This window comes from Cheilinus undulatus, linkage group 5 (genome assembly GCF_018320785.1).
Source record: "Cheilinus undulatus linkage group 5, ASM1832078v1, whole genome shotgun sequence".
NCBI classification, from domain to species: Eukaryota; Metazoa; Chordata; class Actinopteri; order Labriformes; family Labridae; genus Cheilinus; species Cheilinus undulatus.
In genome coordinates, this window is record NC_054869.1 from 38,416,223 (window position 1) to 38,440,838 (window position 24,616).

General features: G+C 40.9%; 1 protein-coding gene across 2 annotated transcripts in view; it reads right to left on the reverse strand.

Annotated features, from left to right (window-relative positions):
- Nucleotides 1-24,616, reverse strand: part of fbxl17 (F-box and leucine-rich repeat protein 17) — a 416,200-nt gene that overhangs the window by 122,344 nt on the left and 269,240 nt on the right. For both annotated transcript variants that reach the window (XM_041786742.1, XM_041786743.1), the window contains exon 9: nt 3,523-3,599. In XM_041786742.1, the coding sequence (XP_041642676.1) occupies nt 3,523-3,599 (77 nt within the window). The remainder of the gene's footprint in view (nt 1-3,522; nt 3,600-24,616) is intronic.

Here is a 24,616-nt window from a genome sequence, read left to right on the forward strand (position 1 = left end):
CTCATTAAGTCATGATATTGCATATAAAGAACACAGTGGTACAATGCCAGTTAACAAAACTACAAAAGAAGGGCTCAAAAATGAATCATTTTTAAATCCTGATGGCAATGCTTACATGCAAAATAGTCACATTGAAGGATGTGTGAAGTTAGTCACGTGGCCTGAAGCATGTCATGCTGCTACTTTGATGCAAACCAAACCGTGACTTTTCCCGTTTCTACATTGAAAGTCTGTCTCGTATCATCAATTTCAGACAGTTGAGTCTGTATGTCTCCTGCTTGTAACAAGTACTGGCCACAAGTGACTCTGGTGTTCTCACAGATACACTGTGGCATGATGCTCAAGGCAGACACTCAACTCTGCAAGGTGGATCTTGAGTGAGGGTCTTTCTGCTATCAGCAGCACGTAAACCCAGTGCTTGCTAATTAAGTGTATGCAGGCTTTCCCATAGAATGACACTTTACTTAGGCAGTAGGGATCAAGACAGCCTGGCAACAGACCGTACATCCTTGACGACCACTCTCACAGACAGTTCATCAGAGATGCCATATAAATCATAACAGCACTGGACTGGGAAGAAAATTTGGCCCTGGCATCTGTAATGCCAACTGGCCATTTACCTTTGTGGGACACGATTTAACTACACTGTTTCTTCATGCACTTTAATAAGTCTTGAAGATCAATACCCCAAGCTACTAAAATACTGAGTAGTAAATGACATGGACAAATGAAATTATGTGTATTGTCTCTTTCACAAACTCTCTTGTTGTCAGAGGTGAACATAGTGGAATAAAAAAATGAAATAAATAAAGTGAGATCAAATCATACCAGCCCCAAAGTGCACCGGCCCACCAGGAAAATGCCCTGTATGACAGATTGCCAGTCCAGCCCTGTATCATAATGGAACAGCCTTAATTTGCCTGTAAAAAATTTTAGATATTTTTTTTAATTCAACTTAATTCATCAATAAAATGTGCCAGTTGCATTCATGAAATAACAACATTGCAAACATTGCAGACTGAGCAACATTTCATTAAAAAAAAAAAAGGTTGGAGGTGTAATTGGGGATTACATTATATACAGTATAGAGCTGTTGTAGAAGTAGTTACATAAACGGTGGCTTGCTTTTGCCTGGTTTGCTTTAGCTAAAGCTAACACAATTACGATAGCTACATAATTGACATTACTACATAAGCCAGTGTAGCTGCTTTAGCTTTAGCAATGTGGGCTTTAGAAAACGTAGCTGAAGCTAACCTAGCTATGTAGAGAATATACCTACAAAGCTTACTTAGCAGCTATGTAAGGTTAGCTTTAGCTAGCTATTATCTGTGTAGCAACATTTTCTATGTATTTTATCAGCATAGCTACTTTATTTATGTAGCTTACACAGCTAACAGAGCTACGTGAGCTACGCTTGGAATGTTTTAATGGAGGATAATCTTTAAGAGGGACAACCTTCTGTAAACAGTCTGTTTACTTGGCTTTATTAAATGTTTTGTAATCATGTTTTGCAGATCAGGTTTTTAACTTTTAACTTTTGGGATCCTAACCATTACCTTAACCTTTATTCTACCCTATACAGAAGTTTAATCCAATTCTATTTTAAAAGTTTTAGTGTGTATGACTGTCCTGAAAGAGAGGATGTCTCAGATGAACGTCTGTGAGAGAAGCTGTCAGAGATCAATGGTCTTTTGGTTTCTGCCCTGTTTTTCCCTTTCATCAGTAGTACGTGTTATAACCACGTTCATATAACATCACTAGCCTTTTAAAATGTTTTATTTGATAGTCCATATTTATGTGTATGTGTGAAGGCCTACTGTTGAAAACAGGAGTACTGGATGATATTAACAGCAAGATTGTAGAAAAATGCTGACACACCAGCAAAGAAAGGTCATTTTTTTTTAACATGAGATAAACAACTATATTGGTGCATTTACAGGAGAGACGTATATGTGCATGTCTCCCATGTGCAGGGATGGTGATCATATATGAATCTTTTAAAAATGCTCTGCAGACCTACTCTAATAGACCTGTAGGCCTACCTTAGTACTTTTTATATGTGGGAAACTCTGCAGGTCTAGTACTTTAATGGCATAGCCATGCCACTGATATCTTACCCACAGCTGTAGGTTTGTGCTGCAGTGTGAGTCACAAGCAGCTCGACAGCATGAGCAGCTCCTTTAAAGGGGAAATACTGTGCAAAAAACTATTTTCCCAGGTTTTTCTAACAAAAATATGTGCCCCTCAAGTACCAGACAACCAACCCCCACCCCCTCCACCTTTCAGAAAGCTGTTCTCAGACTTTCCCCACATGACTTCATGTGGGGGTTAGCACCGCTCCCACGTTCGGTTGGCCCTCCCTGCTTGGAAGAAAGTTCCGCCCTCCTCTCCTGATCTTCCTCTCAGCTGCCAGCTGAGATAGCCCAGTCTGTTACATTATGACATTGTAACATTGTAATATCAGGAGTAGCACTTCCATTTCCTGAGAGGGGTGTGGTCAGGGGCGAAGTCAGACAGCTCATTAACATTTAAAGCCACAGACACAGAAACAGCTTGTTCTGAGCAGGGCTGAAACAGAGGGGTTTTTAGACATACAAAAATATGATACTGGAGTGTTTTTTCACCAACAGACTTCACAGGCATGTTTGGGGGACCTCTGAGACCAATACTGTCTTTAATGAAGTTAGAATCAGAGAGCTGATCATGTAGACTAAATGTTTCTTTGAACACTGTTAGAGTGGTTGGTGATGTTAACACAATAGCAAGCAGCAATTTTGATCATAAATTTGTTTAAAAATTTGTTTTATCAGTTCTTTTTCCACTTTTCCTCCCCCTACTCTGTGTGCATGTGTGTAGGTAGGAGGAAAATACTACTGATTGATTGAAAATGTCATTGATGTATATAAAGATTGGTATTTTCCTAAAAACAAACAAAATGTCAGTTTTTTGGAAATACCATTCATTCCTATTGTGGAGGGCTGGTTTGACTGAAAAGACTACTAATTAAAGATAAGAAGTGACAGGAGGATGGGAACAGTACAGCTCGTACTTCACAATTGTTACCACAGCATGAGAGCTAAACCACCAAACCAGCAGGATTACAAAGTCCACATAGTGAAGAAACATGGTAGAACTACACAGCAGCAAAGTAGCTGAATCTTGTGGTTCTTGCTTAATGCAATGAAAGAGGGTCATCCAGGGAGACACTTCTGACGCTTTGGTGCAGATAAACCCTCTGTGCATTGTATAAAAACCAAATTATTCTGTAGTTATAGGTACCAAATTGAGCCTCCTAATTCCATCACGGACATGTCTGAATTGCACCAAAGAGATCCAGTGAGCACAACTTTATTCTTGTGAAACTTTCCAATAATATTTTTACTGTTTGCAAGTCTCGTCAGGGACTGAGTTGTAAAATCAAATGAGTCCTGAATCATGGTGGTGACGGAGGGCAATAACAGTTGTGATAATAATGATGGAGGTTGACTGCAACAAAGGGACAGTGATCTGAAAGTATCCTACCGTGGTCTGTGATTTTACAGGACACCAGGTAGAGCTCCTTCAGACTTCTGCCCTCCTTGGCGATGATTTCCACACACCTGCAGAGAGACACACAGAAAGAAAGGATGTTGAAAGTGTCACCTGAGGCATCACAGCTCTGTAGTTTTCCTTTTACTGTTTCATGAAGGCAATTTTGACATGCAGGGCTGCTTTTTTCCCCCTCTTAAACTCCCTCTTTTACACACACAGAGGATTATTCCACAGCAAAGGTTAAAGAGAACAGCTACAGGGTCAGAACTGTTCACACATCCCGCCTCTGCTTCTTTTAACACACACATTAATAATTAAACACCTGATCTGATTAAAGAGCACGCACCAACACAGCGGGACGGAGTTAAGCGTGCGCGCACATGCATAGACGTACATGTATCTTAGGCGTGCTCTCTTCAAAGAGGGATATCTGCATTCAGCTCTGTGCCTGAGCCCAAAGGACCTACAGCGCTTGTGTTTGTGTGAGGGAGAGAGAGAGAAAGCGGGCGTACTCTAGGGACGGCCGAGGGGAAGATCAGAGTATCTGTATCAAATGATTCTCTTTAAATGCCTCTAATGAGAGGAGTGTGTGCAACAACTAGATTTTGATCTACGCATTTGACCTATTAACCTTCAGGAGAAAATGTTTTGATCTTTACGCTGGTGTTCTGGCATGAATATTTATGAAACAAAAAAGACAAGCACACACATACTGTACTAGCTGAAAGAGGAGAGGATGTGGAGCTATCCTCTATCGCCGAGCATCAAGTCAAAGTGACACAAGGAACAATATTGAGCTCAGTGAATATACTTTCACACTATATGACTGATGACTCATTGTTCATATCACTCGCTATTCAGGGTCTTTCATGCTCCCCCCCCTCCGCGGCCGTTGTCAAAGTCTGATGAGTGATTTCTCTCAGTACAGGCAGTGTTTGGCGAACTTGTCACTTCTAACTGCAACTACAGCATGATGCCGATGTGTGGTGGCGATGCAGTATCTTATCAGTCAGTGCAGCAGAAAAGGCGATGCCAAAACAGCCAAAGAGGAAGAAAGTGACAGGAGGAGAAGGAGGGAAGAGTTATCCCTGGATAACAGACTTTCTGTGCTTCAACTAGGTAGGGATGTCTACCAATGAATTGTCCCTGCCTGTAATTTAGTCTGAAAATTCAATAAAGGCTATTATTTTCATTGAATGCCCATTCATTGTTAAGGGATCATTCACATGAGACAGCAGAGACTGATGACTGCAGTGGATCTAATACACCCTACTAGACTTTAGAGTGTTAGAGAACAACAACAAAACACACAAAGGAAAAGTGATGTTTGATTATGGAGAACAAATGCCCTTTTTTCTTTTGTATCCACATGTATATGCATATTTTCTATGTTTCCATGACATTGTCAGAGGAGTACGCCTGAATATTATTTATTTATTTAACATTCTGTGGCCTCACGTGTGATTAACAGTGTGAGAGAAAGCTCTGAAATATCCAAGTTTGATAGGAGTGGTTCTGCCTCTAGCTTTTCTTAGAATAAATTACAGCATCAAAATGATATTGTGGTTGTAAGGCTGTTGTGTTCCTTTCTGTTCTTATGCCTGTGTAAGGAAAGGCCTTTACGTAAGCATTGATGCACTGGGACAGACATTTAGCACAGGACTTTGTAAAGGAGAGGCCCGAGCATTAGGCTGTGAGGTTTGCACATGGTGCCAAATATTTGGTTATTCTCTTGTAAAAATAGTATTCATGAAATTTTCCAGATGAAAACTCATGCAATTTCAGCACCCCTCCACACATGAAGGGATTTCTAATTTCAGCAGGATTAAAATTGTAACATTGAATAACTACTCAATCATAATAATTAATTATATGTAAAATACAATTGCCTGCCCTGTCCTGCTCATCCACCTGCAACTGTCTGTGCAAAACTGCTCAAGCTCTGTCAGGTTGCATGGGGATGGGGTGTGAACAGCTCTTGTCAAGTCCAGCTTAATTCTTTATTGGATTGAGGTCTGGGTTTTGACTCGGCCACTAGAACATTCACCTTGCTGTTTTTAAATCACTGCTGTGTAGCTTTTTGCTCTACGCTCAAGGTCATTGTCTTACTAGGAATAAATCTTATCCCAAGCCGTAGTTCCCTTGCCACGTTCATTTTACCCTCTACCTTAACAAGCCTTCCAGGGCCTACTGCCTCAAAGCATCCCCACAGCATGATGCTGCCAGCACCGTGCTTCACAGTAAGGATGGTGTGTTTGTGGTGAAGTGCCGTGTTTGGTGTATGCCAAGCAAAGCATCTTGTCTGATGGCCAAAAAGCATCATTTTGGTCTCATCAGACCAAAGAACTTTCTTCCACTTGACCATAGACTCTCCCAGTTGAGCCTGCATTAGGAAGTGTCTGATAGATAGCGTTTATTAAACACTTAAGTTTAAAAGTGAAAAATTCATGTCACAAAAATGATACATAAAAATACTGGCCCTTAAAACTCGCTGGAGGAGAACTCCCAGACCCCCAAAATCAAATTTCTTTTATTTTTAAACTTTGCCTCTGGCCCTGTAAACCATTTAGATTTAATTTCAAACAGGCACAAAAAAATAGGCTTTTGGGAAAACAGTTGCCCGGGGGTTACGTCCATGCAGCCCATGTGCAGAGGCAATAGTCCTCAGAGCTGGGGCAGCGGTTCAGAACTGCCCTGTACCTTCTTTCCTACATATCCTTCCCACACTTACTTTCTCACTAGTTTCCGACTCCATCCATAGTCCTCTCTGAATAAAAGTCCGAAATAAACAGTTAAAAAGGAAATGAAAGTAAGCATTAATGTGAGAAAGTATTTTCTGTATTTGACAGTTTTAAGAATTCCTAACCTAACCTGCCTATGTTTAACCTGACATGCCAGGTGGATGTTAATCCATCTGGTAAACCTTCCATAGACGGCATTTCAAAAAGAGCAGAGCCTTTGAAAAAAAAACTCAGAGGGTAAAGAAAACAACTCAGCGCTGTTCTTTGTTCTTCTTTTAACGAAGAAACATCATCAAGCTCTGATAAAGCTTATGCTTTAGCAGCATTCACGCTAATCTCTTCCGCCATAATTGCCCCGGCCTCTTCTCGCTTCGTGCATATGTCACGACTCTGCCACGCCCAAAAGTACTGCCCCTCAACGCTGATTGGTCCTGTCCCTTTCTTACCGGCTCAAGCGGTTCAGATGGGTGCTTTGCAAGATGGATTTGTCAGGAAGAAACATGGAATCGGACGTATCCATCTGCTTTGCAAGGGTAGCCTATGTTGTCAGTATGCACCATACACATGTGTGCACACAGTAAGTAAGATACCACCTCAGTCTCATTTTCCAGCAGAAGAATCCCTGCTATCCTGAGGATTATCTCACTATAGGCTAAGCAACATGAGTGAAGACTTATTTAGTGAATCTCAGCATCCTGCTGTCATGTTTTCAAGCAAACAGGAGTGAAAATAGGATGCAGATCAACAGGGAATTTCAGTACTAGGAAATTTTCTGCAGAACAAAGCATGATTCCTGAGTTTTTTTCTCGCTCCGTGGTTTCATTCAAGGTGACACAACTCGTGGATATGTCTTGATGTGTGACATATCACACTGTTGGATCAAAGAAGAAGACACGCTGGTGAGAGAAAAGTTAAAATGTGCGTCACATTCTGGAAAAAAATAACAAAAAAAAAAAAACATGTTTTTTCTGAGGGGAGCCAAAGCTGTTAAAATGTGCACCAGCTTGTCTGCTTTGGTTCACTGGGCTGCATCTTCATATTTCACATTTTCTATTAAGTTTTGTTGCCCTCGCAAGCCTTGCAATGTTATCAGGATGTACTTTTCTTTCTTTTCATTGTCCTCCCACCTCTATCTGTTTATTTTCTCTTCCTCTGTGTGGCTCCCACTCTTTGTCCTTTTTCTGTCTCCTATCTTAGAAAGAAATAGGAACAATTCCACTCTTGAAAATATAAATAAAACCTGTTGCAAGTGGTCATTCTTGGCTTTAGATTAGACTCAGCTAAGCCAGCTAGATCTCAGTATGATGCTGTGCATCTTAGGGGTATGGTATTAGAGCTTTTAATGCACTGGGAAAAATCAGAGGGAACAGAATGTAGCAATTCAGGGATGTAGCGACGAAGGCCGAAGCAGAGTGCATCCTCTGGGAGCTTGTTACACTGTGCCCAGGGTCAGAGCAAAAGCAATTAGATCAGACATCAATGAATGAGGGAAGCAGGGAGTAGAAATCTTTATAGCGTAGCTGGAAGTTGAACAGAGTGGGTACATGATGGGAGATTGACAGAGGAGAGGAAACAAGGGGAGGCGATTAATAAGGCCTGAATCAGGTGAAATGAGAGGACAGTGGAGGTGTGCATGGACCAAGGAAAGTGTGCAACGCGATAGCTCAGGACCTGATCATGCCACATGAAAGGGTCTTCAAGAAGCAACCAGATCCCACCCACCTCTGCTCAAACCCCACAAGGGCTCAGCTGACATGAATTAGTGATCTGCTCGCTTTCAATAATGTACAGAGCTCGTGACAAAAGGCCCTGCTCGGACGCCATGCGCATACTGAGCCTTTCAATGAGAGGCGATGCTACAAGAGATAAAGCCGAGAGATGCGATTCAAAGTGTTGGAGCTGCAGAAGAGGCTGCTGGTGACAAAAAAGGGAGAAGGAAGAGAGTCCTGGGGAAAAATTGACAGGTTTAACATACTTTGGGGGAATGATTTTGGAAAGAGCAAGTAGAAAGGATGCAGCTGAGAAAGGTGTGCTGGGATGACGGATTAGGAAGAGGAAATGATGAGGTGGCAAAAAGAAAATGTGCACAGGAGGATCATGATGATGAGAATACAATAAGAGATGCAGGAATGGATATAAGCATGAGAAAAGAAGACAAAGAAAGAAGGATGTGTCAGACACACGTAGGAGAAAAGATTCAGAAAAGTTTGAGGCCAGTTACAGTCAGCGAAGCACACAAAGCCCTAAGACTTTTAAATGTAAGAAAACCAGCAGGTCCAGACAACCTTCAGCCTTATTTTTTTAAAACTTGCAGCTGATTTTATTGTAAAACCACTGACGCATCTATTTAATCGTTTTTTTGATTTTTGATTATCAGTCAGCGTTTAGAAAAAAACACCACTGCTGCCTTAAAAGTAGTCAGAGATGATATGGAGACTGGCTGTATCAGTTTGTCAGAATAATCTGTTTGTTGTTTTGAAACTATTTATCAAACAGAATGTAGAGTGAGAAAGCTGGAGGCTTTCCTTCTAAATGTCTTAAAGGGATATTTCAGGATTTTGAAGTTGGGTCGTATGAGGTACTTGGCTATAGTAGTGGCATTAGCCTCAAGTGATTTCTGTGAAAGTTGATCTTGTGATTATTACGAGCTCAGAGAGCCCCGCAGCATAGCGGCTATCAATGGGAATGTTCTATTCATGTAGTGTAACAAGTTTTACGTAAGTTTTATGGAGAGAGAGCAGAGAAGAAGAAATGAAGTGCTTTGTATTTTTTCGACGCTGAGTAAAGGCAAGCCAATATGTTTTCTTGGCCCATTTTTAAGGAAAACTCTTTAAACTACGCAGATAGAATATTTTCATTTATAGTCACTATGCTGTGGATCTCTCTGAGCTCTTTTGAGGTATGTTTTGGGTCGTTGTCCTGCTGGAATACTCATGACCTCTGACGCAGACCAAGCTTCCTGTCACTAGGCCCTACATTGCGGCCCAAAATCTTTTGATCATCTCCAGATTTCATGATTCCTTGCACACAGTCAAGGCACACAGTGCCAGAGGCAGCTAGACAACCCCAAAACATCTTTGAACCTCTACTGAACTACTGACTGAAGGTACTGTGTTCTTTTCTTTGTAGGCCTCTTTCTGTTTTCTGTAAACAGTAGAATGATATGCTTTTTCAAAAAGCTCTACCTTAGTCTCATCTGTCTACAAAATGTTCTCCCAGAAGGATTGAGGCTCACTCAGGTACATTTTTGCAAACTCCAGTCTGGCTTTACATGTCTCTTTGTCAGCAGTGGGGTTCTCCTCAGTCTCCTGCCATAGCGCTTCATCTCATTCAGATGACCACGTATGGTCCAAGCTGACACTTTTGCACCCTGAGTCTGCAGGACAGCCTGAATTTGTGTGGAAGTTGACTGACAACTTTCCTGCTTGCATTCATTTGGCAATTTCTCTCTTCTGTCCATGTCCAGGGAGATTAGCCACAGCTCCATGGGTTATAAACTTCTTGATTATATTACGCACAGTGGACAAAGGAATTTCAAGATCTCTGGTGATGGTCTTGTAACCTAGAGAGTGTTCATATTTTTCACAGTTTTGCTTCTTAAAGTCCTCAGACTATTCTCGGCTCTTGTTTCTCTTCTCCATGCTTGGTGTGACACACACAGGCACACAACACAAAGGGTTAGTCAACTTTTATACATTCTAAGTGACTTCAGGTGTGATTTCTATATTGCCAGCACCTGAGAGTTTAAATGAGGATCCAGCCCAGTTCTGTGTTAAATTATATCAATTTTGGCTTTTCTTTTTTCTTTGTGTTGTTCCAATGCACATAAATGAAATAAACATGTGTATAACAAAAACATTTGTGATTGCAACAATTTCTCTGAGAAATGGTGTATTTTCTGGAAAAATTCCAGGGGTGCCAATACTTTCATCCATAACTGTAGTCTATGTCTGTGACTCTGAGATTGTGCCTGTCTTGACTAGGATGCTCTGGTAAATGAAATTCTCTGTCTCGATGAGGTTTTCTTGGTTAAATTTAATCGAATATAATAAAAGAAGACATTGAGATTTAAAAAAAAGTCAATAAAAGAGCAGATAAGTGCACAAGATGACAAATGAATGGAGAAGAAGGTTAATGAGGAGGTGGAAAAGAGTGTTAAAAGATGTGTGACGGTGTGATGAGTAAAGTAAACCATAAAGGGCAAGAGTTGTCGCACAAACGTGATCAATGCACAAAAAAAATTGTGTTAAAGTTAGAAAGTCAGCTAATTTACAACTCAAGGTCTCTTTTTTCCCAATGAATTAGCAATAAGACATTTCCGATGACAACAAAAGGACGACATGTTTAAGTGATCAGTGCAGCCGTCAGGCAAGAGACAGAAGACGAGGGGGAATTGTTCTTCATCCGGGGTCAGAGTGGCTCACTGTCACCTCGCTGTCGGCGCAAACAGCTGCAGGGAAACAATAAAACTGTCACTCTGCTACTGATTTCTTCTTTCAGTCACATACAAACAATCAAACTTTGGCTCATATCTTGGCATGTCTGGGCTTTAGGGGCACTTTTCCTCCTCAAACACAAAGTCACAAACATATTTTCTATCTAAATTGAATTACTGGGTCCACTCAGCCAGACCTTGAGGATTTCGCGTAATCCTAAAAACTTCTTTTTATTTGATTTTGTTTCCTCGCCAGTTAACGCTGCCCGCCAAAGAGTTAAGCCTTTGTTTGACCCAGCACTGAAGGATAGGGGGCTGGATTACAGCATGAAAAGAAAAGTTCAATGGAGAGAAGAAATAGAGAATGTCCGTTCTCATATAAATCAACTTCTACATGAAATACAGCAGAGAAAGGCTTTTCAGTTACTGAGAAACATTCGGTGGAGCTCTGGTGAAAGCTGCTTTCATGCGTGTACTCTTTATTCTGGAGAAGATTCAGGACACCCTGCTTCTGAAATTCTCCTGGGTAAATCAGGAGGTCTAAGGATGAAAAAAAATATGCTCCTGAAATCAAGGTTTGCAGAAAAAGAAAAGGGTACAACACTATTTTGACAGTTTGACTCAGGGTTAGAGAAGAACAGAAGAAACTCGAAAGATAATTTTTCTCCAAGTTTGAAGGTGCTTCAGAGTGTGTGTAGTTTCAATTTGGCCCTCATACATTTTGCCTTGCCATGTGCCATGTCTCAGCCAAAGGTGTCAGATAAATGCCACATTTGGCCCAAAAGTTGATGCTATCAAGGTATTTTGACAAAAAAAGTAAAGAAACATTCATTCTGTTTTCATCAGCTGCTGTAACGACAATATCTAAGAACGCATTTGGCTGAAAGTCTCCAGTTACCACAGCCACTAAATTAAACCGACACAACGAGAGCATTACATTTGTTCACAGAGGAAAATGTTGGAGGGGAGATGTGGCTGATGTGACCACCAGTCCAAGCCTGAACAGATCTGTTGTTACTTTATATAACTTAAATGTATTATTTTAATTTAAAGCGTAGAATTATCGCCATATTTACAGTCTCCATGTTGGCAGTCTTCATCCCACACGCTGGCTAGAGCTCCTTTTTGTCCTCTTCTTTGAATACCAGTGCTACCTGTAATTCAGATCTTACAGTGCATGTTCATTGGTTACTTTTCTCCTCAAGTATACTTGTCCAACCTCTGCTCTTTGCCTTAACAAACCTCCTTACAGTATGTTAGCTTCCAAGGAATTATTCATTATCATTTAAGTTATAGAAAATATCACAGTCTTATTTCTACACCCCCTTTAAGAGGTGAAAATTTAAACTATATTGAAATGCACTTACAGTGGGTACAAAAAGTATCCAGACCCCCTTAATTTTTTCACTCGTTAATTTGCAGCCATTCGATAAAATCATTTAAGCTGATTTTTTTCCTCATTATGTACACACAGCAGCGCATTTTGACAGAAAAACAGACTTGTAGACATTTTTGCAAATTTATTAAAAAACAAAAACTGAAATATCACATGCTCACAAGTTTTCAGATTCTTTGCTCAGTATTGAGTAGAAGCACCCTTTTGAGCTAATACAGCCATGAGTCTTCTTGGGAATGATGAAGTTTTTCACATCTGGATTTGGGGATCCTCTGCCATTCTTTCTTGCAGATCCTCTCCAGTTCTATCAGGTTGGATGGTGAACATTGATGGACAGCCATTTTCAGGTCTCTCCAGAGATGCTCCATTGGGTTTATGTCAGGCCTCTGGCTGGGCCATTCAAGAACAGTCACAGAGTTGTTCCTAAGCCACTCCTTTGTTATTCTAGCTGTGTGCTTAGGGTCATTGTCTTGTTGGAAGGTGAATCTTTGGCCCAGTCTGAGGTCCTGAGCACTTAGGAAAAGGTTTTCTTCTAGGATATCTCTGTACTTTGTCACACTCATCTTTCCTTCAATTGCAACCAGTCGTCCTGTCTTTGCAGTTAAAAAACACCCCCACAGCATGATGCTGCCACTACCATGCTTCACTGTTGGGATTGTATTGGGCAGGTGATGAGAGGTGCCTGGTTTTGGCCTTAGAATTAAGGCCAAAAAGTTCAGTCTTGGTCTCATCAGACTAGAGAATCTTATTTCTCATAGTCTGGGAGTCCTTCATGTGTTTTTTTTGCAAACTCTGTGCGGGCTTTCGTGTGTCTTGCACTGAGGAGAGGCTTCTGTCGGGCCACTCTGCCATAAAGCCTGGATTGGTGGAGGGCTGCAGTGATGGTAGACTTTCTAGAACCTTCTCCCATCTCCCCACTGCATCTCTGGAGCTCAGCCACAGTGATCTTTGGGTTCTTCTTTACCTCTCTCGCCAAGGCTCTCCTCCCCCGATTGCTCAGTTTGGCCAGATGGCCAGCTCTAGGAAGAGTTCTGGTCATCCCAAACTTCTTCCATTTAAAGATTATGGAGGCCACTGTGCTCTTAGGAACCTTAAGTGCAGCAGAAATTCTTTTGTAACCTTGGCCAGATCTGTGCCTTGCCACAATTCTGTCTCTGAGCTCTTCAGGCAGTTCCTTCGACCTCATGGTTCTCATTTGTTCTGACATGTACTGTGAGCTGTAAGGTCTTGTACAGACAGGTGTGTGCCTTTCCTAATCAAGTCCAGTCAATTTAATCAAACACAGCTGGACTCCGATAAAGGTGTAGAACCATCTCAAGGATGATCAGAAGAAATGAACCGCATCTGAATTAAATATACAAGTGTCACAGCAAAGGGTCTGAAAACTTGTGACCATGCAATATTTCAAGTTTTTCTTTTTCAATGAATTTGCAAAAAGTCTACAATTCTGTGTTTTTCTGTCAAAATGGGCTGCTGTTTGTGCATTAGTGAGGGAAAAAAATCAACTTAAATGATTTTATCAAATGGCTGCAAATTAACAAAGAGTGACAAATTTAAGGGGCTTTGAATACTTTTTGTAACCACTGTAAAAGCCTGACTGGTAACTGTGTTTCTTAAACTCTGAAAAGCTCTTGATTAATAAAAGAGAGATGGCAGACCAGTTTTATCAAAGGGACAGAATCACCTCTGTATTATACACCAAGGGTTGGTAAATGGACTCTGAAGTCAAGGCCAATGTAATGATGTAGGCTTGTCTTCACCTTCAGCGCTGAGCTGGAGTGACTCTCCAAACCTCTAACAAGTAGAAAAACCTTTTAAAAATCACTCTGTACATTTGCAGTAATGTGGACACTCACAGCCCTGACCGCTGTTTGAAACATAAAAGGAAAAAAGAGGATTAACACTTAGAAAACCAAGGAGCAACCAGCAGGTAACCTTTTCTTCTTTCTAAGCTCTATAGTGTGCGTAATGCTCCATTATAAGAGGACTGACCTTTTAGTGCACTTAATTTCTGTGGGACTGTGTGTGCGTGACTGTATTGAATGAGCAGAGGTTAAACCTTGACAAAGCCTGGTTATCAAGCCTTAATCTTAGTGCCCTATGTGCTTGCTACCATGGTCTCACTTATATTCAGGAGTTATTTAATTATTATCTTATATGTATACCAAGCTGCAACTGTGTTTTCTTGAGTTATGTGTGTAAAATTGTTATTGTCAATTTTATTTTAATTGTATTTTAGTTGGTGGCATCCTTTAAAAAAAAAAAAAAAAAAAAGTCTCATCAAATTATTTTCCAATGTAAAGGTTGATATTTCCAGTACAGACCTGCCCAAAAGCTGACATTAGGTTTATAAGCTGTCATCCTCGAGTTGCCACCAGAGGTGGGATAGACAAATTAAGCAATATATAGGGATGCACGATATTGGATTTTTGCTGATATTTACAGATTTATTTTAGCCGATACAATATTGATACTGATATTTCAATAAGCTTTACATACAAGAAATTTCAGTCCTTTTGGACACACTTAAAGGTTTGAGGATGACCAGGGAAACAAACTTTAAAAATTACTTTAGAGTTCAAAGAATGAGGATAAATAAAGAAAAAGACCTCAACTGACAAAGGTCTGCTGGTTCAGCCTAAAACTCCACTAAATTGGTAGTATATATGGACAAAATTTACAGTCGATAATATATATGCTGAAATACACAGGCAAAATATCGGAGGTAAATGTCGGCAGAAATTTTGATATATGTCAGTACCGATATTTGCCTTTTGCTGATAATATCATGCATTCCTAGTAATATATAAAGTCAATCACAGTGGCCATGCTGTATTTCAGCCACCCACCTCTAGCCAGGGCTGTAGCTATATACTGACTATAGCTCTGGTTAAAGGGCCAGCTTTCTTTGTGTTACTGCCCAGATGTAAACAAGCACAGAGAACAGCCAACAGTGTGATTAGCGTAAACATAGGGCTGTTAGCCTCCAAAAATGATCTAGGAACATGTTTTTTTCTGGTACTGCTAACGTGAGCCACAATTAACAAACCAATTTCAAATTTTTAATCCACAGATGCTGTGATCCAATGTTTAGTTGTGTTGAATAAATTTGCTACATTTAGGCAGCTTCTTGGGTGTTTATTTACCTGTACACTAGGTTAGTACAAATCTGAATTTACATTTTTTATCAACTTTGCCCTGGAACAACCCTAGATTTCCCCCTTCAGTTCTGCTTGCAGCCCTAGTTTTCTGTGTTTCTACTCCTTTGACAGTATTCATCAACAGTACATTGTGTAAAGATGCTCAAATACCAGCACTTGCCTTTTGAAATATTCATTGCAGGTGAGCTGCATGCATGGAGGTATGAGTTGGTGTATCACAACCATCATGGTTGCAAAAAGCTGCAGAAAAATGGTGAAACGATGGCAGAATGTCGTCACACTTCAATCGGTGCGTCGGAGGGTGGAATGTATGGGAAATACTGGCTGCAGGGGCCCATGGTGCAATTTTCAACTTTCAAGTTGGCCCTATAGTGTACTTGTTACTTATCTGTAATCAAACTTTTTGACAAGATGAATTTGTTGATATGCTTTCTTTAACTAAATTGAGACAACATAAATGGTGAACATATGAACAATCAAAAAAACCTGCAATATCTTGATTCATTATGCCCTGATTCATAAAAATAAATGGTTTACAGCAGGAAATAGAAGCACACAGTATGCTCATTTTCTCCACTGTCTCTGTCTCAAGGTCTAATGTAAAAAGCATACAGCACTAGTCATCTTCAAGCAACAACACTCCAATAAAGAATGGCTGCTTCACTGTACGGTCTTGGTCGTCTCTGAATGTGGAGATGAGCCATCAGTTTCTCACCTCATTGCTGCATAGAGGCTGGATCTCCTCTTGATTAGGGGTGGATCCAGTGGTACCCAGGGCTAATCAGGGCCCCTGTGAGATCTGATTGACCACCCTCACAATCCTTAAAAATTATTGGTTATTGGCCTTATCAGCCACTAGGGTTCCTTTTTATCAATGACTTTGCACGTCTTGAAATGTTTCACTAACTTTAATATGCTCAGGTTTAGGTATATCAAAGTGGACCAGTCAGCCTTACATTTTCTGGATGTGGCCTAGCAGTGAATAAAGTTTGGACATTTCTGATCTACTGAAACCAAATCTAATGTATCCAAATCCAAATCTGTAAACCAAATCTCATTTTCTTTCTTTGTCCTGAAAAATATCATTACGAGCACCTTATTAAACACTGCTCATACACATGCACATGGACCAGTAACAGGAGTCTTAGCAAGCGTTATGGGGCAAGAAAGAATGGACAAAGGGGCAAAAGGACAACTGATGTTTGTCTGTGTGTAGCTTGTGCTTGTGTGAATTTGTGCCTGTGTCCCTCAGAGGTGAAGCTAATCTGCTTCTCTGCAGCACAGCCAGAGGTATCCAAACAGACAGGCAGCAAAGAGGAAGAATAGTGACAATACTTGAGAGAAAACTGAGGTCCATATTTATCACAAAGGCTGCAGACAGTCTTCTAGCACAAACAACATGTGTAGCGCTTCTCTTTAGCTAGCCGACCACAATGGAACAGGAACAAAGAGGCTGCTGGGAGAAAGGCTGTAGGTAGGTGCACTAGCATAGTGCTCATCCCCGCTCCTCACACGGCCCACAATTACACGGCTGTCTAGCCACACAAAGGGAGCAGGGAAATAGAAATGGATGATTTTCGAGCGAAGAGGGCGAAAAAGAAAGAAAGTAAGCATGAAATGTAGAAAGAAAAGCAGTTGAAGGTCTAGGGAGAGGTTGGAAACATGAAGAGGAGGAGGAGGAGGAGGAGGCAGCGCTGACAGATGAGACTTCAGACTTCCATGGCTGTCTTTAGACTTAATGAAATGGAAGGGCGGAGCAGAAAGGAGGTGGAGAGCAAAGCAACACCAGGTTTATACTTCTGGGGGAGAATGCTCTTGCAAAATGATTCTTGCTGTAAATTTTCTTTATATTGCCCATAAATCCATGCACAAGTGTAAGGAAGCGGAGTTCTGCTTCCTCAGTCGATGTGCAACACTGACTCTGTGGAATCTGCTGCACAAAAAAACTTTAAGACTTTTATTTCATTGGGATAATATAATAGGATATAAAAATATCCAATACCTCAAAAGAGCCCTTTAGTAAGCAAATACTTAAATGGAGGAAAAGCAACAATCTTAAAATGGAGTGATCCAGCTTTTATTGAATGAGAGGGAGCATGTTCATCACTTTTGAAATCGAACACCCTCTGATCTTATCAGCAGTCTTTTGTTCTGTTACTTATATAGGACATGGTTCAAACTGTCTCCACAAAGTATCAGCAAAGCAATCTTTCAGTATCAGATTTCATTTTCTCCTGTTTAGAAGGAGGTACTGGCCAGAGAACATATTTTATCTTACAGAAAAAAACAGCTTCACTGAAGGAGAAATTTCCTGATTATGATGAATCCATCACTGCGTATTTCTTTTTTTTTAAGTAAAATTTTCTGATTTTTCATTACACTTGAAAGACATCTAAACATTGATAGAAAAATAGCTGGTAAAAATCTTTTTTGCAATCTAGTTATAAGATAAGTTTGGAAGTAAATGATGCAACAAATCAAAGATAAATTATGCATACTTCTGCTTTCTAATCAATAAGAATCTTTCACAGCTGGTATATTCTCTCATATTCTCACTCTTACTGGGCTGAAACTATCAAGCTCAGATTCTAAACTGAAGGCCTCGATATTTCTCCACAACACAGTCATGTTTCATTAAAGGACACCTCACTGCTGATAGCAAGCATTGAATAGCTTGCCAATTTCACAGGAAGTTGTGTTTCATGTAAAGCATCTGATTGTATTCAAATTTCACATGTATGATCAAGGCCTGCCCTTTTACACATTCAAAGGTTAACTTGATAATTTTGCTTGTAGCGCCACCTACTGTAAGAATCCTGTAACACCTTTAACAAAGTGTCCACTCTCCTTTCAATTTTATATGATAATAAATATCAGTCCTGCTCAGATCAAATGTACATATTAGCATCTTGCTCTGTCATACTGCCACCTAGTGTTGACAGCTAGAAGTACTTCATATACAAAGGGAAGCATGCTCATTATTTCTGATTTAATGACAGTCCTGGGATGATCCAAATGGTCTCTCTGCTGTGTTGCAGCACACTGCATTGCTAATACCCAATGGTTACTACAAACCTGCGATTGTGACAAACTCTGACATGCACAGGGCTATGAGGGCCCTTCAGTGCTGCTTGCAGCCCTAGTTCTTTACGATAGATGACATATTTACCACAGATGTATTGGCTGTAGTATTAGGCCTGTGCTCAAAAAATTGATATAGCACTATATCATTACAAACTGCAGATACGTGTATAGATACAGATGTTACTGAATCGATACAGCCGTAAATGCTGTGACAGCAGTTCAAAAATACACATCCCCTATGGCAATGTAACAAGTTACAGGTGGTACACACACCATAGATCATAGTGTCCATCTACTGCCAGCAGGACTAAAAGCAAAGCTACTTGATTATTTCCTATTTCTTTAAACACCAGAAAGTCAGGAGTTGGATATGAGTCATGCAAGCTGTGCAATAAATAAGGTAAAACACTGCAGCAACACCAGTCTTCATAGATTCATTCGATACATGACACCAGGCTAATTAGCAGTTAGCAACAACAGCTAGGCTAATCTGGCTAATCTGTGTAATCCAAAACCAGCACTGAATGACACCTTAAAGTCAAAATGTTCCTTAACTTCTAAATGGGATCAGGAGATGGTGTCTTACTCAAGGACATTTCAACACTTGGACCACAGGAGCTGGAATGAAACCCTGAGCAATTCAGGGAAAATCTATGCTGTCACTGAGCCCCTAAAATGAGGATATACACTCTGCAATCACTTCATTAGGTACACCAAGTCAACTGCTCATTAACACAAAAATCTAATCAGCCTATCAAAGGGCAGGACCATTGCATTTACAAAAGCAGACGTGGTCAAGATGATCTGCTTGAGTTCAAACTAAGCATCAGAATCAGGACAAAGGGTGATATAAATTACTTTAAATGTGCCATAGTTGTTGGTGCCAGACAGGCTGGTCTGGGTATTTCAAAAACTGCTTATCTACTGGGATTTTCATACAACTATCTAAAGGGCTTACAGAGAATGGTCCAAATGAGACAAAATATTCAGTGAGTGGCAGTGGCAGTGACAGAGGAGAATGAGCAGAGCTGATAGAAAGACAACAGTAATTCAAGTAACCTAAACTGAGGTATGACGAAGAGCATCTCTGAACACCCATGGGAGAAAAAGGCTCAACTTATTGTTGCCTCTTTCGTGTTAACCTACAGAGTTTATTATACAGTCCTATATGTGTTCATTGCGATGATAATATCTGACTCAGAGAGCAAGACTGTAACATGCCCTATATATCCATATCTGTATGTGCAACTTTTGTGTGTGTTTTCTCTGTGTGTCTGCAAGTTCCAGCAGTCTGGATCAGGGTCTGCTTCAGCAATTAGGGTCTGGATGATTTCCCAGGCCAGCCTGCAGTACCCACCGCTCAAATGAGAATCACATTCTTTTTATGTCCCACCACCGTTAATCATGTTTTCAAACTACGCTGCAAAACGGCGGGGCATTCCAGCAGCTTGTCATCAGCCCGCTCAAAAATGTGCCGATGGGGTCATAACTTGAGCCATAAATGGCCATCATGCTTGGCTTTCCTGTCCAAACCTGAGCTCTTTTTTATTTGTGTGGGAGAGGAGAGGAGAGGAGAGAAGAGAATGAGCACACTTTTCAGGCCAAAACAGCGACTAGGCAGAAATATTAAGACCTTTAGAAGTGTTGTATTCTCTTTTCATCTTCAAAGTAGGCTGGTCTCTTTAAACCATCAAACTTTTCCCAGATGAGGGGAGACAGGAATTAGAGAGTAGTTTAGGTTATTTATGTTAAGTGCAGTTTATCTTAGCTGAGTGTAAATTAGTTCAGACCACTTTAAATTGAAATAAACGTTACTTCCTGTAAGGGTGCTCCACAGAGTGTGACCCAGCAGACTTCCCAGCCTTATTCATCCCTAAGGGGAAATTCATTCTGTTCACTTTGTTGTTGGACATGCTACACGCACATACTGAGGACACACACATGCAGGAAGAATAAACACACATGCACAACAGGATCCTGGTAACATGCAATAATGGAGAGACAGCATGAAAAGAGAACCAGAGAATTTAGGTGTCCAATGTCCTGCTAAAGGGCACCTTGGCAGATCACAAGAGATGACTAGCAACTATCTGGACTTGGACCAGCAACCTTTTTTATCCTAACCCAGGTCCCTACAGACTGAGCTATTGCCACCAAGGAATGTATTGTAAAGTCTGTTTTCAGGAGGTCTTACAGAGTGATAATGCTTTATCTGTCCTCCTGTGTGATGATTTCCATTGTGTTGTGCAATGTGCCGTTTCTGTGCCGTTTTGAACCTTTGTACCCTGTGGAGTTTGCAAACCTATTGGCTGATGGTACAGTATGTTGAAAATCATCAAGTACAGACCCACAGACCGCTCACAGACCCTATGAGTCATGTCGCCCACCTCTACTGTTCACTAGTTATCTCTAACTAACAGACACCCCACAGTCTACTAAAAATATACTGCTATTTTTTTGCCTCTGCGCCAATGATAGCCAAGTCTGGAGGCATTATGTTTTTGGATTGTCCATCCATCATTTAGGCTATTCTTGTGAACCTGGAGGTGAAGGTCACTGGAGCTCATGTCCAGTCCTGGCTTTCCGGACCAGTCATGTGAACAGGGTATTTTTAAAACACTAGAGGGATTCTCTTCAAACTTTGCACGAATGTCGACAAAGACTCATGGATGAACTGATTACATTTTGGAGGTCAGAGATCAAAGTTAAAGGCCATTAGGCCCCATTGTCAGCCCTTGCTTGTAACATTTAAAGTGCAAATTTACTATATTCTTTGTTGCAAAACTTTGTCTTTAAACCATTTCTGTTTCATTTGGTCATTGTCTTCCTGGAAATTAAACCTTCTCCCACACTGTAGTTCTCTTGCAAACTTCATCGGATTGGCCTCCAGGATTTTCTCATATTTTGCCATATTCATTTTACCCTCTAACTTTACAAGCCTTCCAGGACTGGCTGCTGAGAAGTATCCCCACAGCATGATGATGCCACCACTGTGCCTCACAGTGTGGATGGTGTGTTTGTGACTATGTGAAGGGTTTTGTGTCCGCCAAACTTAACTTCTTGTCTGATGGCCAGAAAGCACCATTTTGGTCTCATCAGACCCAAAAACTTTCTCCAACTTGAACATGGAGTCTCCCACATGCCTTTTGGTGAACTGTAGCTGAGTTTTAATGGGTATTCTTCAACAGTGGCTTTCTTTTTGCCACCCTCCCATAAGGCTTTGACTGGTGAAAAACCTGGACAGCAGTTGTTATATACAGAGTCCCTCCTATCTCTGCTCCTTCTAGTACAGTAACTCTGTTCATGAGGATGGCCTGATCTAGGCAGATTTACGCATGCACCATATTTCTTACATTTCTTGATGATGGATTTACCTCCAGGAGATGTTCAGTGCCTCTGAATTTTTTTGTATCCATCCACTGACTTATACTTTTCAACAACCTTCTCTCAGAGTTTCTTGGAGTGAATACTTATTAACCAGTGACTGGACCTTCCAGGAAACAGTTTTCTTCATACTACAATTACTTGTGACACATTCACTGCAATCAGATGATCCTATCAGTGTGGGGCGGTAAACCAGTGTTAATACTGTCACTGGTAAAATTTCTGCCAATGAATGGATTTCTGCAACACCGTCACCAGCGGTTTTGATGCCTACATTGCTCAGGCTGAGTCCTGTCATTAGCACGTTTTGCTCTAGCATTACGTGTGGATAGGTAACTAACCAAACATCTCCTACAGTGACAAATTTTCAGTGTCCTAACTGTTCAAGTTAAATTTTTATAAGTGGTTATCTCACATACAAAGTAAAGTCACAAGAAACTGAAGAAAAATGAGCTGATACACTGATAAAAAGTCAAAAGTTTAAATACAGAGGAAACATGATTTCTTCACTGCGAAGACTGTCTTTTACAGTAGCAGTTGTAGATGTGTCTACTAAATAATATTTAGTTCAAAAGAGCATAAGACCTCACATATAAATCCTCCTAAAAAGTCTTGTTTTTATTACAAACATCAGCCACCAAAGTCACCATCACATACCAGATGATTTGTCCATGTAAACCCCAGAGGGAGACGCCAGCTAAGCACTTTGTGAGGTTAAGTGGCAGTTACTCACTATAAGCTCATCCAAATGGACAGCCTGTTGCCGTGCCAACTGACAGGCCCCCTTGATGCACATCCACAAACAGCATTTTAAATCAGCTGCTCGGGTGCCAAGTGAAACCAAACTGGCCTAACATCGCTCACACTACATGGATTTCTCGCAGCTCTTAACCCGAAGCCCTCTGCGGTTTCCTTCCTCTGGTGCACCTAAGCATTTTCCACCCCTGAGGACATGCATGCAAGCTCCTCACCTCTAAACGAACAACTGTTGTGTAAAGCTCCGCCGTGCCCCTATCTGCCCGCCTGGTCAGCCCACTGCAGCTGTAACACAATAAATAACTGAGCAGGAGATGAGCACTGCCCCGTAGCAGATGGTGATAACACTTAGAGCCCCAGGTCTGAGCTGACACTGTGTGTTTGTGTTTGTGAGTGCATGAGGGAAAGTTAGCAGGGCTCCTCCCTGGTGAGAAGAACAGTTAGGTTGAAGATGGCTGCACATGATAGATGCCTCTGTGGGGAATAAAAGCATCTGCTTTCTTGGTGCCTTTCATTTCTGAAACATGTTTGGGAAGAGCTGGAAAAAAGTTGTTTACAACAACTCAGAAAACTGACCGTATAGTGTTAGACTGTGTTGTCCAGCTCTGATCAGAGTAGTGTTTAGGGCTGCAGGTTGGCCTGGAGGTTAGGTAGCACATCCCATTCATAGAGGCCCCCTCCTCTCCTAATATCCTACTCTAAGCACTTTCCCATCCCTTAAGGCTTCATTTACATGAACACAGTTCACTAAAAAACAGAACCGTTTTTGTTTCAGTTTCAAAACAGTTCAAAATACGGACAAAAAAAAGAAAAAGATGTCTTTGCGTACGAATCCACAAAATTTTCTGAAACACAGACGTTAACATGCTAGGAGGTTGTAAAAGTGTTTTTTGTCATTTCGTTGATACAAAATACTTCAAATGATAATAAATGACTGAAAAGTACCAAAGATATGAAAAACATTCATATTTTCAACCTCAAGCTGAAGCAAACAAAGATAGGGACAGAGAGAGAGAGAAACCACACAGTGCACAGCAGCGGGCAATCAACACTGAGATCATGTAGAGAGAGGGAGCTCCTCCGCTGACAAACAAAACGGTGGTACAGAGAAATAAAATCTCCTTTTCTGGTTGGTTCACAGCAGGCAAGCACTAAAAACTAAGAAACATATCAATAACTGCTCAAAAACAAGAAGAAAGCACGATAGCTGCTATAATTTTTCAATGCAAGATTTTTATTTCTGTGAAAAAACTGAGAATTCTGAGATTAAATCAGAAGACTTTAATCTCAGAATTCTGACTTTAATCTCAGAATTCTGACTTTAATCTCAGAATTCCCTAATCCTCTTCCGTACATAGATGATGTTTGGGAAGGGCAAAGAAGGGCAGGAATATACACAGTATGGCTATCAAAAAACAAGACTAGGTGATCAGGTCAGGTGAATATGGAGGAGTAATCAAGCACTGTGATTTGTTTTATAGCAGACTGAAACAGGGACTACATTCCTGCAGGTTACATCTTCCACACACGATCAAATTTGTGTTTTCTCTAAAGCAGATAGGGACTTATCACCACCAGGTAACAAAATCTTGTTCCAGGCAGTAAAGAAGAGGCTCCACTGTGATGGTGATGAATGGAGGTTTGCACGCTCTTCATGGCATTGTGTCCGCAAACACACTCACAAAGGTGAACTACCACCATGTTCACCAATATTCTTAACACAGTGGCACATGGTAGCACGTGCCGTACACCCACCGCCTACTCAGCCGTGGCTAATTGCTCTGCACTTTGATTACCACCATCTATTTTAATGAGAGCTTACCAACGCAGTCTCTCCTGCCTGCTTTTTTCTTCTGTCAAACACAGTGCACACATGCAGGAGATGAAGTGGACAAACACACACACACATAAAAGTGAAAAGAACAATACTGTGAACTGTGTTCATCCCGGTGGCAGGAAATTGGAGGGTGTTCATTAGGCTAATGGATATGAAGAGGAAGGGAGAAGGAGGATGGAGATAAAAGAAGGGGAGGACAGGAGGGAAGGCGGGTGGGAGGCCGCTGAATTATAACACAACAAATTCTGTACAACGACCCAACAAGTCATATTGCAGTGTGTAATTTCCTTG